We start from the raw sequence: 14,450 nt of genomic DNA on the forward strand, positions 1-14,450 counted from the left end.
CCCGCAACTAACTCATTAGTCACATTTCTTGCAAGGCTTATAGTGATGTGCATTACCGAGAGGGCCCAGAGACACCTCTCCGATACACGGAGTGACAAATCCTAATCTCGATCTATGCCAACTCAACAAACACCATTGGAGAGACATGTAGAGCATCTTTATAGTCATCCAGTTATGTTGTGACGTTTGATAGCACACTAAGTGTTCCTCCGGTATTCGGAAGTTGCATAATCTCATAGTCATAGGAATGTTCTATAAGTCATGAAGAAAGCAATAGCAATAAACTAAACGATCATAGTGCTAAGCTAACGGATGGGTCAAGTCAATCACATCATTCTCTAATGATGTGATCCCGTTCATCAAATGACAACTCATGTCTATGGTTAGGAAACTTAACCATCTTTGATTAACGAGCTAGTCAAGTAGAGGCATACTAGTGACACTCTGTTTGTCTATGTATTCACACATATACTAAGTTTCCGGTTAATACAATTCTAGCATGAATAATAAACACTTATCATAATATAAGGAAATATAAATAACAACTTTATTATTGCCTCTAGGGCATATTTCCTTCAGCAAATTCATATTATAGTAGACAATTTCAACACTCCATGATTAGCTTCCAAATCCATAATTTTGATAGGAAAAACCGGGAACAAAAAGCTACAAAGTTTATCCATCTCTACCTATCGCCAGGCGCAGGGATATACAGATTAGTGCAAATTTTATACTCGCTATGTATTAGCTTGTTTCTTGCATCAATTTGATAAACAAACTGGGTTGCAGCAGTGCCTCAATAACAGTCATTGTAAAGGACACAATGGCACACATAACATCATTCAAATCACGTCTCACAAAATTTAGGGATATGCATACAAATGAAAGAAAAGAAAAAGTAAATAATCAAACCTGCATTAGTGCATCATCTTGACTCCAAAAAGCGACACCAAAGTAGATGGGCACCCTTGAGGCTAGGGCAGAGCGAGGATCTTCCCAGGCTCAAAATCAGGGTGCATACTGACACCTCCCGAAGCGCGCCCATGCAGCCGCCACTCCATCCACTCTTGCAACTAGTCAGGACGAGATAGTTGCGCAACTGCCGCTCCATCCCCTATCACAAATGCTCGGGCCGTCACAGCCAACGGGTTGTTGTTGCCACTCCTCTCAGCGGGCGCTCCTGACAACTGCAGAGCTTGTCTCGATTTCGCCGGTCCATGGCGACTTGTTCCCCTCAAGAATCACCTTAAATCCATAGTACAAGAAAACAACACAGACAAGAAGGAGCTCTACGGGGGTTGTGAAGTCCATGCGTTGGGCATTTAGATAAACTCTCCACAAATGGATACAACACGAAAAATATTACATATTCTTTGAGAACATACTTCAGAGCTAATACACACACGACAATACCAGTACAATTTAAACAAGGAAAAGTCGGTTGTATTTTGAGCTCTTTTTGAAAAACATATAAATTGTATTTTGTAGCATGGTCGATGATGGCTCCAGCCGCTGGGGCATAACCAGCCGCCACGTGACATCAGCTCATCAATCCATCATGGTCCACTACGCTAGGCATGTGCCTCCGCTTCTCGCCGTCCACGCCCTAAGGCTGTATCAAAAGTTCACAATAAAATCAATTGTTTGCATTACCTCTTGTTTCCTAAACATGCAAAGTTCTTTGTATTAAGCAAGATAGATCAATAGCAGAAACAATTCTAACTAAAAAAGGTGTACATGGTCATTAGGCTCATGTACATAGAGAATTTATAAATTTGACAAAAAAATGGAACCACAATAAAAAGAACAGGTGCATAATGCATTTCAATTGTTACAGAAAATATATCATCAAAGAAGATGAAAGCAGAGATTATTTTTATACAATATATATAACAGGTAGTATAGAATTATCAACCATAGAATATTTGCATGTCACAACTCCCAGTTCAATCAAATTTATGTTAGAACTATAAGTGTGTTTTTGTTACACTTTATACATGTCAATATATCAAGCAACTCGCTCCTTTTGTTTGTTTTTCATAAGCACAAAGCATGAACTCTAAACCTCACCTTTTGTGAAGAGAAGGATCCATAGAGCTCTGGAGATCTATACATTCTTGCTGCAACGTAATATTATGATCAGCATCAACGACTTTTCCATCAAGGTTGCAGGCTTGTGCTCATTGCAAATTCATATTATAGCAGGCAATTTCAACACTCCATGATTAGCTTCCGAATCCATAATTTTGATAGGAAAAACCGGTAACAAAAAGCTACAAAGTTTATCCATCTCTACCTATCGCTAGGTGCGGGGATATACAGATTAGTGCAATAAATTTATACTCACTATGTATTGGTTTGTTTCTTGCATCAATTTGATAAACAAATTGGGTTGCAGCGATGCCTCAATAACAATCATTGTAAATGACACAATGGCACACACAACACTCAAATCATGTCTCACAAAATTCAGGGATATGCATACAAATAAAAGAAAAGAAACCGTAAAGAAGCAAACCTGCATTAGTGCATCATCTTGACTCCAGAAAACGACACCAAAGTAGATGGACACCCTTGAGGCTTGGGCAGAGCGAGGATCCTCCCAGGCTCAAAATTAGGGTGCATACTGACACCTCCAGGAGTGCCCCCATGCAGCCGCCACTCCATCCACTCTCGCAACTTGTCGGGACGAGGTAGTTGCGCAACCGCCGCTCTATCCCCTCTCACAAATGCTCGGGCAATCACGTCCAACGAGTTGTTGTTGCCACTCCTCTCAGCCGGCGTTCCTCGCAACCGCGGAGCCTCTCTCGATCTCGCCAGTCCATGGCGACTTGTTCCCCTCGAGAATCACCTTAAATTCATAGTACAAGAAAACAAAATAGACCAGAAGGAGCTCTAAGGGGGTTGTGAAGTCCATGCGGTGGACATTTAGATAAACTCTCCACAAATGGATGCAACACGAAAAAATTACATATTCTTTGAGAACATACTTTAGAGCTAATACACACACGACAATACCAGTAAAGTTTAAACAAGGAAAAGTCAGTTGTATTTTGAGCTCTTTTTGAAAAAAAAATATTGTATTTTGAGTTGGGAAAAGTTAATAGATACTATGAACAAATTACACTCACATCGCCGTGACATGAAAATGAAAAGATAAGCACCCAAAAGCATCACTACCTTTATTTCAGATCCCCGAACCTCAGCAACTTTGATAATTTTTTCGCCATTCAAAGGATCAACTATCTAGAGTTCCAGTTAGCAGACTATCCATTTTCCCTGCACTGAACTTAACTTTGTCAATGTCTGTGGTGAAATAGCACATTTCACTTGGTGGGGAACCTGATAGTCATACATTAACCTACCAAGAAGAAGAATAATTCCATGTTTTAGCAATTCAATTTCAGGTTTTGTATTTTTTAAATAATTGCTTGGCCATTGTACAGTAATCAATGTTCCTGAAGCTGGAGGACAAACACATGAGATTGCTCTGTACTACAAAGGGGTGTCATCAAGTTATCATAGCCATAGCCTAAAAAAACAAAGCACGACTGACCAAACACATCTTGTCCATTTTGCCCAATAGGAAGTTCAGAGAATGATAGTACACATCGGATGCAATGGAAAGCTCCTTCTCAAGTAAAATTATTTCTATCCACCTTCACCATAAAGATAATAATATTCCTATGTATCATGCTTAAACATCACAATCAGTAATCAGTAACCCCATGGACAGAGACAGTTATGAAGCGTGCCCATGATAAAGCTAGCAAGCAGGACCAATTTAAAAGAATGCATACAAACATATCCACAAAATGGCGGTCATCTTACCGAATTTCTGCACTTCCCCTGGGCTTGAACCAGAGATCTCCTTGGGAGACACCATAGCAAATTCCGGCGTGTGCAGCAACCTGCACATCACCTAAAACTGTGAGTAACCGAGCAGTGCAAATCAATGCCAGGCTCCCCTCGGAACCCTGACAGCTACCAGCCCAGACCGTGTCTAAAATGGCGGCCCGGGAGCAGGTGCTTCGAGCTCCTGCATAAGAAACCGGCATCAAATTTCCACGGACTGCTCCCCCCGCGATGATAAGCATTGGACGAAACCGGATCACGACCAAAAACATGGAGCGCGGGTGAGAGGTGGGTCACATGGAAGTGAACGCAGCAGGGGATCGCCGGATGGCCGCGGCCGCAGCGAGGTGCCGCCGGAAAACAAGGTGGCTCATCGGTTGGCTACATGCGCTCGATCTCCCATGGGAGCATGGGACGCGACGGGTGTGGTTCGACTTGGATGGATTGACGGAGAGAGAGAGAGAGAGAGAGAGAGAGGAGGCAGGCAGAGGGAGGGGCAGCAGCGAAGGAGTAGCGTCAGGGGCGGCGGAGGTGGTGAACCCTAGAAGAGAAGAGACAGGGACGATCGACAGAAGGATGGCAAATATTTTTTTTGACCACGAGGACGGTAAAGATTGAGCGAAGGAGGGGCTATTCAGCGTTCCATTTCTTTGATGGTAGGCAAAAAACAAACATGTGTTTCTTTTGGTTTTTATAAGGGGGGAAAGAAACCAGACGGAAGATTGTGGTGGAAGGTAAGACAAAAACCTGATGAAAGATGATGGTAGAAGGTGAGACGAAAAAATCCGTGAAACCGAGACTACCAAGTCCTTCATCAGAAGTAGAGATTTAGGAAGGTGATCTCGTATATATAGTAGGATTTCTGAATTGTTAATTACCTATTTTTTATGTGATTATATTGAATCAAGTAAAGATTTAGGAAGGTGATCTCATATATATGATACGATTTTTGAATTATTAATTACTTAATTATTTATGTGATTATATTGAATCAATATCTACCAAAGCAATCACGAAAAAACGGAAAGAAGGTTCGGACAAATTGATTGGGCCGGCCCAAGTACAATGTTCTGACGTGATTTTAAAGGTGGGCGAAAGATAGAACTGGTGGGATGAGATATGAGTGAGGCGAGACTATCAACTCAGACATTAAAAGTAGAGATACCTTCTTAACTAAAAAGATAATACAAAACTTCTCTATCTGTTTTAGAAAGGAAAAATAATTAATGCTTGCAAAGGTTTATATCTACGAATATTGCCTACTTTTTTTAGTTGAACATATAGTATAAACAATTCTACACAAAAACATGGGATGGTTTTGTGCAACCACTCTTGGTAACGATCAATGTCAAAAAGGAAAACGATGTACAACAGAACAAAACTAGTCATGAATTAAAGCCTGCAAAATTAGTTGAATCTTATGTGCAAGTATGAACTTTTTAGTCAAATCTGATGAACAGAACATTACTGCATAATGATACAAACACAAGAACTTGTTTATTGCTCCCTCCGTTCTTAAATATAAGTCTTTTTAAAGATTTTAATAAAAAAAATTATATAAAGAAAAATGAGTGAATCTAGATTTTAAAATATGTCTAAAAAGACTTATCTCTATTATATTATTTAAAAAAACGTAAGGTTCCATTTCATCTCTCTTTCGTCCAACCTTCCATATATACGTCTCACTCTTTTCGTATCCTCTTTGATTTTTTTCCTTCCATATTTGATTTTTCTCTCATTTATTCAATTGTCTCATGTTTAGTAACTTACCAAAATAAACATACATTTTGTTGGTAAGTCATTAAATTCTTACCAAAAAAATGCTTAACAATAAAATGGCAGAGAAATCATGGCGACTGCATACAAAGATTTGGTAAGATTTTAGCGTATCAATATAATAATATACGTGGATTCTAAAAATAATAATAATAAAAGACGTGCAGTTATTAAAATGTTTATACTCCGATTACAACGCACGGACAATTGTCTAGTATTTCCTTCGTTCTAAAATTCTTGTCTTAGATTCATCTAGATACGGATGTATATAATACCAATATTTAGACAAATCTAAAACAAAATTTTTGGAACAAATCTATTTTTTACAAAACAAAGGGAGCAGAATTCGCGAGGAAACGAAAAGGAAGTGGGGCGAAGGGGGCGGAAAGCCACACACACGTGTACGCATCTAGTCCGGGTGTGTGTGATGACCGAGTGACACACAGAACACATATATTCAGCCAGGAAGCAGAGGAGGCGGAGGAGGAAAGCTCCAAGGGCGGCCAGCCAGCCAGATACAACATACAGCACCGAGAAAGATTCTTTCCCCCTCCTCCTCCTCCTCCTGCCATCCGCCGCCGGCCACCCAGCAATGGCGGCCACGCCCCTCGACTCCGCCTGGGAGGTACGCGCCCGTCGTTCCGATCTCTGTCTCCCCTCCCCGCTATACGTGCCGATCTTGACGGATCTTTCGTCTCCCTCTCCGCCGCCGTCTCCGGCCTTGCTGTCGGGATCAACGAATGCAGTGGCTGATCACCAACTTCAGCGAGTTCCAGCTGGCCACCGTCGTCACCTTCGTCCTCCACGAGAGCGTCTTCTTCCTCTCCGGCTTCCCCTCCCTCCTCTTCGAGCGCCTCGGACTCTTCGCCAAGTACAAGATCCAGGTCTGCTCCTACCCATCTCGCACGCCTCTTGGTTGATTGATTGATTTGATCCATCCATCAGATAGACGTGCCTAGGCCCATCTTGCACGTCCAATGTGTGGGTGTGTATACCTTCGAAATTTCGCGACACGAGATAGCATGGTGGGAGAACAGTCATGGAAGATAACGAATCCTGTTTGCAACCTATGATTGGACGTTTTTTCTTTTTGTTCTTTTGTAAAAATTTCTCTATCATGACAAGCAAGACTGACGAGTAAGACCGCCGAACCAGAAAGGGATGCGTCTGATTTCTTTATATTGCGTCGTACTGATATGGACCAAGCACGAGTAGGCAACACTCATTTTCGTTTGGCTCTCTTCCCTACTGTTTAAGAAACTATTACGCCTCGCGTCCAAATCAAACTGCCTGCTGAGAGAAGGAAAATAAGGATGAGAAACACTGGTGACATGGCTCAGTTAAACATGCATCGGAAGACTTATGGATTTTCACTAATACTCGAACCTTCTATTACTTGATCAAGCTATAACAAATTCCTGCCCCGAGGTTATGATTTCAAAATATAGAAATAAAAGTTCCAAGCTGAAAAAATCCTTGGGACTTTGGAATGCTTTAATTCTAAGCACTCTGGGAATCAATCTCTGCATATTTATCAGGACAAACAAATGCCTAAGTAGTGAGATACAAGATGCAGGTCTGCTCTTAACTATGTCACGTGCCTTGATTGATCCTTCCACTAGATAGACATATATAGTTCCATCTTCCATGTGAAATGCATGTGTACCACACATGGTGGGAGAACTGTTAAATGAGATAACACGGGAATAGACAGGGAAGGTAACCAAACCTTCTTCTAAGCTATTAATGGATGTTTTTCTCTTACATAACTTTCTCTATATGGCAAGGAAGACAGCCCAAGCAAGGAAGAAATGTATCGGATTTATTCCGATATATGATACTATATGGACCAAACAACACTAGGCATCAGCTGTTTTCATTTCACGTTCTTTGCTCCTATTTAAGAAACTATTTCTGACTTTTGATGCTAGAGATTCAAAGTAAAAACTTACACCTCACACCCAAATAAAAATTTCTTCCGAGGAGAAGGAAAATAAGGACGGGATACATTTGGTCACTAGGCGTGTGTCTGTGGTCATCGAAAAGTTATTTCAATTGTATGGTGCTGAGGTGAACCAAACAACACTAGGCACCGTCTGTTTTCATTTCATGTTCTGCGCTCCTATTTAAGAAACTTATTTTTTAGTTTTTCTTTTAGAGATTCAAATTCAGACATGTTGTGTGATACTGATATGAACCATACAAGAGTAAGAAACACTCATTTTCGGTTAGTTTCTTCGCTCCTGTTTAAGAAGCTATTTCTGTCCTCTGCTGTTAGAGATTTATAAAGTGATATATTACATCCTGTGTCCAAATTAAACTGCCAGCTGAGACAAAGATAATGGGGATGACAAATACTTGGTCAGCAGTGGCGGAGCCAGGTTTGAAGTTTGTATGCGACTTCATTTGACATTCCAAATAGATTTAGATGACCAAAAGCTGTGTGTACAACTACCAAACATAAAATGCAATAAAACATGAAGTCGTAAAAGTTGCTGGCATTGGCACCCGGCGACAGAAGATCCTACTTGCAACATGTAACCATTTATGTATGCATTTAGATATCAGTTGGGTGCGTCCACCCTGTTGCCTCTTGTACTATTGTTATAGTCGTGATTCTAGTCTAGCTCCTCTGTCAATCACTGTTGTTTGTCCCTCTTGTTCCATCTTGGGGTGCTGGTGAGTTCAGTATGTGGCGGCGTGGTGGCTGTGGCATGCATCGTGCGTGTGGTGCGGGTCGAGATTCGGGCTGGCCAAAGACTTAGCAAGAACAGGAGATTGCAGCTTTTGGTTTGGCATACCGAGTAGACACAAGTGTAAATGAAGTTGGTGGTGGACATTTTTGTGGACACAGAACGTATTGGCCCAGGCCTACTGATGAATCAAGGAGGCGTCCCCTCCTTCCTTACATGGATCACATACGCCACTTCACCTTCATACCTGCAGATCAAAGCTTACATTTGGTGTTCCCATGGTGTCATAGCTAAGGGTATGAGCAGGTGTGCTTCCTTAGTTAGCAATCTGGAGACCTAGGATGGATACCCCTGCTTGCCCCTACGGTGGCACTGCCCATGGGTCACAGGGCTCAGCTAAACTTTTGTGTCTCTGGACATATTTTTTTTCACCGCAGATGTAGGAGCGCTGCTTGAATATTGCATATTTTTACCATAATATAACTTCCTGCCCGAGGTTATATTTTAACATACAGAAATAGAAGTTCCAAGCTAACAAATCTTTGGAATATGACTGCTTTAATGCTAAGCCGTTCCGGAGTCAAATGCTGCATCTTCGTAACGCTCCCAGATTGGCTACCGGGTATAAGGCTGCTACGCCTGGCTACCAATTGGGATCTATACTGGTCCCACAGACCAGCAGTGCGCGTCAGATTCATGCCAAACCTTAGTGGTAGGGCCTCTGCTGTGAAGGCATCATAACGTATCTCAATTTTCTCATTAGCTGCTGCCATAAATTTTCCATGATGCCTCAAAACTGCCCCAACTGCGCCTTGTAGCAAGTCCGCATCAAATGCTGCATCCACATTGAGTTTTACATAATCTTTCCTCGGTTTCATCCAGCCCCCAGTTCTAACTTTACTCTTCGTGAGCAAGCTAGACCAAAATTTGCAGCAAGGACTTTCACAGATAAACAAACCTGAGCAGCAGATAGACATTGTTCACCGTGGAGGAAGTTCCTGCGTTCCCACCATAAGTACCAAGTTTTGGCTTGACCTGCCTCATCACACAAACCTCTTCATTCAGGATGCACCGCAAGTACTCTAGTATAGCTTCACCAGCTCGGTCCACATGCCAAGATCTCCTAATGACTTCATCAAGACCTAACAAGGTCCATACTTCCATGGCCACAGAACGATCAAATAGGAGATGTTTTTTAGTATCAGCATCGCCCTTGCAAATTGGACACTGAGCCTGCACTTTTATATGTCTGCCCATAAGAATCGCTCGACAAGGGATGGCACCGAGAAGGGCCCTCCATACAAAGATCTTTACCTTTGAAGGACAGCGAAGTGTCCAAACTGTTCCCCACGTACAACTTGAATCTGAAGCACCCACATTAGCATTTGACAACTTATGTCCAAACTGATATTCCCACTCTGCATGGTACGCTCATCGGACAAAAAACATTCCCTTTTGTTGAGATTCCAAGCCAAGAAAGCATCCATTTCATATGTTGGGAGAGGGATCGCCAAAATCCTTTGAGCATCTTACCTTCTACTCATCAAAATATAAGGTAAATCACGAGCAGTATTTGATAAACATTTATTTACACAATCGCATTATGGGCAGGTAAGTCTAGAATATTTATATCCCGTTGCAACGCACGGTCATTGTCCTAGTCATTTAAAAACATATATGCTTGCGTGATTACGCTAGAGCTATATTAAGGTGCTAGGTATCTCTACTATTAAAAGGGAGTTTCTTCGTTTTGCTCTCGTCGCTTCCACCCCTCCCATTGATACATGGCCCCTCCCACCGATTTGTTTTTTTCAAACCACGTGATAACCCCCCCTTTTTTCCAAACCGACCCGCGCCTCCTTGTTTCTGGTAAGGAATAGCTTGCAAAGCAATCAACATTTTTTTCTTTCAAAACCACGTGATAACCCCCATTAATTTATTTCCAATTCGACCCCCACCTCCTTGTTTTTGTGAAAGAAATCCTTGCAAAGCAATTAATGGATTTTTTTCCAAACTACACGATAACCCCCATTAATTTATTTCCGAACCAACCCCACGTCCTCGTTTCTGGGAAAAGAGATCCCTTGCAAAGCAATCAACATAATTCAAATAAATTGCCAATAGCAAGAAATCCCCTGCAAGCAAACAACAAAATCAATTCATGTAGTTATATGTACACAATCTCAATCACATCATATCTTTCTTTACCTTTGCATATGGACTCCCTCCCCACATCATATCTCAATCTCAACCCAATAAAAAATTTCCTATGTTGAACCACTAGAATAAAGTTGCCCCCGTTGCAACACACGGGTATTTAGCTAGTCATACTAATTGCATTATTGGTAATAGGAAACTGACACTGCATTTTGAATATAATAGCTCTTCTGCAAATTTAGACAATCCTTACTGTTTCTTTTTTGTGCTAGCCAAACTGAAGGACATACTGTCTGACCAGTTTTACAACAGAATCTCCTCGCTAAGAACATTAGTTTTGTATAATATTCTGAATGGAGATATGTGGTGTTGTGTTCTGTATAACACAGTCTACATTTCGATTGGACTAAATTTACCCCAATAAACTAAATTGAACTTCATTGAGGGAAACTCGGCCTCCGTTTGCTTGTTTCGAGCTGTAAGAAAATGTTTGTAGTCGGTGCCTTGTTCTCTTCTCTTAAAAATGTAAAGAGTTTTCTGTAAGAGAGGCTGTTATACTTTTGTTTGGTTTTAGTAATGGAAGTAACTTATCATCCTGGCTCTTAAGAAGCATGCATGTGACTGGGCTTGTAGTGCATGTTACTGATTTTGTTCCCAGTTTACTTTCCTCAGAACAGTTTCTGCTTTCCAGTGTGCGCTAGTATACTTTCCTCAGAGAAATCTATCTTGTAGTGCATGTTGGGCTAAATCTTTTATGTCCGCATCAAATTTACTTTCCTCGGAGAAATCTATCTTGTAGTGCATGTTACTGATTTTGTTCCCAGTTTCTACTTTCCAGTGTGTGCTAGTTTAATTCACTCCTTTTTATTTTCCTGTGATGAAATATTTGATTCATTGGAGCTATTTAATTCAGTGAACATTTGTACGTATTTTCCTTACGTAACTGGTTTCCTAAACAAGTGTGTGTGTGCATGTTTGCAGAAGAAGAGCAACACTTCTGCTTACCAGAACAGATGCGTCATGCGTCTCATTCTCTACCATGTCTGTGTGAATTTGCCAGTCATGATTTTCTCCTATCCTGCCTTTAAGTTCATGGGGCTGAGGAGCTCTCTTCCTCTGCCACACTGGTATTAAATTTTATTTCCTTCTTAAGTCCAACAAAAGTATAATTTGAGAATGCACACATGAAAGCAGCAGGATAACTAAAGACTCAAGTGGAACAGGAAATTGCTTAACTTGCTAATGCTACCTGATGCAGGACGGTCATTGTATCTCAAGTTCTTTTTTATTTTATACTCGAAGATTTCATATTCTATTGGGGGCACAGGGCTCTGCATACCAAATGGCTATACAAGCATGTCCACAGTGTGCACCATGAGTAAGTGATATTTCTTCATTAACCCGTATTTGATTTTACTACATTAGTTTGTTACCATTCTAACTTTTAAGACGATAAAATGTGAGCAGATATGCTACACCATTCGGCTTAACTTCGGAATATGCACACCCTGCTGAAATTTTGTTCCTGGGATTTGCCACGGTTGTTGGTCCTGCCCTCACCGGCCCTCACTTGTTCACCCTTTGGCTGTGGATGGTTTTGAGGGTGTTAGAGACGGTTGAAGCTCACAGTGGATATCACTTCCCTTGGAGCCCATCAAACTTCCTGCCACTGTATGGAGGGTAAGTAAACTAGAATTTGCAAATGTGGTACCTGATGGTAGGGAAGTTCTATTTTCTCATTTGATAGGTTGCGTTTAACTGAGTTGTGAATATTTTCTCATGAGCAGCTCTGACTTCCATGACTATCATCATCGTGTGCTCTACACCAAGTCAGGGAACTACGCCTCTACTTTTGTTTACATGGACTGGTGAGTATACATGTTTGCCTTTGCTGTGTTGAATATGCGTGGTAAGCTCCCTCCCTTTTACATGACATGCATCCTCTTAATCTTGTTGTTGCGTTAGGTTGTTTGGCACAGACAAGGGCTATCGCAAGACAAAAGCCATCGAAGGGGAAGAAGGGAAGCATTTGTAAATTGTGGAGGCTACTCTCTCTTTTCTCTGAGTCAACTCATCAGAACTAGTTTTTGATCTCTTGTATTGGTGATAACATTGTGTTCATGGGAGGAGATACATGCGGCATTGATCCTAGGCATGGGCCGTCCATCCTACATGTCGTTGAGTCTCTGTTCTCCCATATTTGCTAGCATGATGAGATCATGTGTTGTGTAGGCCAACTTATATAATTTGTGGTGAATTAAATTTGTTGTGCTCTGTTGGGGTTTATGCCCATGGCAGAAGTAACTATTTGAAGCAGCAATAACTTGTCAGATTAGTTGTTTTGCAAGTCGAGTAAATAACTGAGATGAGATTTGTCTGTGCTTTATTTGTTTTTGCATCAGTTTCCCTTGCAAACTCATGGGGAGCATGGTGCAAGTGATTACTGGCAATCTGAATCATCTTAATAATCAAGCAAAACTTAGCTTCTAGCCATGAATGCGGCTCCTCACGGTTACATGTGTATTGTCATAGCTTGGCTGCTATTGTGCGTCCGCCATCGACGCATATGACCTGGCCCGTCATGTACCCGGCGCCGGGCATGCAGAGGAAGGCGACGACCGCGGCGACTTCGTGGGGCTTGCCGAAGCGGCGCATGGGCACCCGCGCCGTCTCCATGTCGGCGAGCCTCCGCGCCATGGTTGGGTCGGTGGCGAGCGTGGTGGTGGAGATATCGGTGTCGATGCCACCCGGCGCGACGCAGTTGACGCGGATGCCGTGCGTCGCCCACTCGGCGGCCAGGCTCCTGGCGAGCTGGTGCATGGCCCCCTTGGTGAGCGAGTAAACCGAGAGCGCCGGGTAGGCGATGTAGCCGGTGACGGAGGAGATGAGCAGCACGGAGGAGGCCCCGGCTTGGCGGAGCAGCGGGTGCGCGAGCTGGGAGAGGTGGAAGCAGGGGTCGAGGTTGGTGGCCATGATGCGGGCGTAGTCCTCCGGCGTGGTGTCCGCGGCCGCCTTGTAGAGGGATTGGCCGGCGTTGTTGACGAGGATGTGGAGCTTGCCGTGGAAGAGGTCGCGGACCGTGGCGACGAGGGCCTCCCTGTCGCCGCGCACGGAGACGTCGCAGACGGAGGCGGTGACCAGCTGGTGGAGGCCCTTGCTCTGCCATCGCCGCCGGCATTTGTCCAGGCCGGCGGCGTTGCGTGCGCAGGTGTGCACCTTGGCGCCCAGCCCGGCCAGCTCCTCCACGATGGCAAGCCTACGGACGTACAAAATGAATCGAGCGGTTGATCAATGCGTGCACCACCAACTAACTAATCGAGTGCGCAAAGCCACGAAATGAAGCATAACTGAACATACCCGATCCCCTTGGTTCCTCCGGTGACGAGCGCCGTCATGCCGGCGAGGTTCCACCGGTGACTCATCGTCTCCTGTGAAGAATCCGATGTGACACCTGCCATCGGTCGGTAAATATATCAGCTATAGCGACTGATCGACCCTGCATCAGTAGCCAGTTATATATGTTTGTGTGATGGATCGATCGGCCCAATGACCCTGCATCCCATCCATCTTGTTTCACATCATGCTTAGTTGCCACACTTGGTATTGGAGTCCCCTCCAAGTTCGTCACTGCCAAGGAAGATAGATATTTTCGATGCATATGCTCCCAGCCTCCTGCTCGGCTGCTTTTTGCTCACTGCTTTCGGCAAATCTATCTATCTACCCCTCTACCCTTATAATAATATAATAAAGCCAATAATGCTTCGTCCGTCATGAAAATTGACTCCGAAGTTGTCCATAATTACCCACCACACCACCCATAAGTTAGAAAAAAACAAATCGTTTTTTCTTTTACACCCGACCGCAGCTTTTTCAATAACTTTAAATCCCACCATATAGCACAAAGATTCACACAGCCAAGTGGATAGAGCATCCTCCTTCAGTCTAGAAGACCTAGGTTTGAGTCGTCCT

General features: G+C 42.9%; 2 protein-coding genes and 1 long non-coding RNA gene across 4 annotated transcripts; 1 reads left to right on the forward strand and 2 right to left on the reverse strand.

Moving 5' to 3' along the window:
• Positions 1–1,314: 1,314 nt before the first annotated feature.
• On the reverse strand, positions 1,315–4,473 carry LOC123086310 (uncharacterized). Of its 2 annotated transcripts, XR_006440784.1 has the most exons (4): positions 3,999–4,472; positions 2,519–3,911; positions 2,071–2,120; positions 1,315–1,612 (listed from the first exon to the last, which is right to left on the reverse strand). It is a non-coding gene; the product is annotated as an uncharacterized lncRNA (long non-coding RNA). The 2 variants fall into 2 exon arrangements; XR_006440783.1 differs by having other exon boundaries at positions 2,519–4,473.
• Positions 4,474–6,017: 1,544 nt separating this feature from the next.
• LOC123086313 (very-long-chain aldehyde decarbonylase GL1-11) lies at positions 6,018–12,867 on the forward strand. The gene is made up of 7 exons (XM_044508066.1): positions 6,018–6,256; positions 6,378–6,515; positions 11,463–11,608; positions 11,740–11,859; positions 11,949–12,161; positions 12,269–12,349; positions 12,447–12,867. Exons 1-7 carry the CDS (start codon positions 6,224–6,226, stop codon positions 12,514–12,516), a joined length of 801 nt encoding a protein of 266 aa, XP_044364001.1. The 5' UTR covers positions 6,018–6,223; the 3' UTR covers positions 12,517–12,867.
• A 124-nt stretch (positions 12,868–12,991) lies between these two features.
• LOC123086311 (noroxomaritidine/norcraugsodine reductase) lies at positions 12,992–14,170 on the reverse strand. Its single transcript, XM_044508065.1, has 2 exons — positions 13,839–14,170; positions 12,992–13,737 (listed from the first exon to the last, which is right to left on the reverse strand). Exons 1-2 carry the CDS (start codon positions 13,937–13,939, stop codon positions 13,008–13,010), a joined length of 831 nt encoding a protein of 276 aa, XP_044364000.1. The 5' UTR covers positions 13,940–14,170; the 3' UTR covers positions 12,992–13,007.
• Positions 14,171–14,450: the final 280 nt, after the last annotated feature.

The sequence above is a fragment of the Triticum aestivum genome, chromosome 4A (genome assembly GCF_018294505.1).
Source record: "Triticum aestivum cultivar Chinese Spring chromosome 4A, IWGSC CS RefSeq v2.1, whole genome shotgun sequence".
Lineage (NCBI taxonomy): Eukaryota > Viridiplantae > Streptophyta > Magnoliopsida > Poales > Poaceae > Triticum > Triticum aestivum.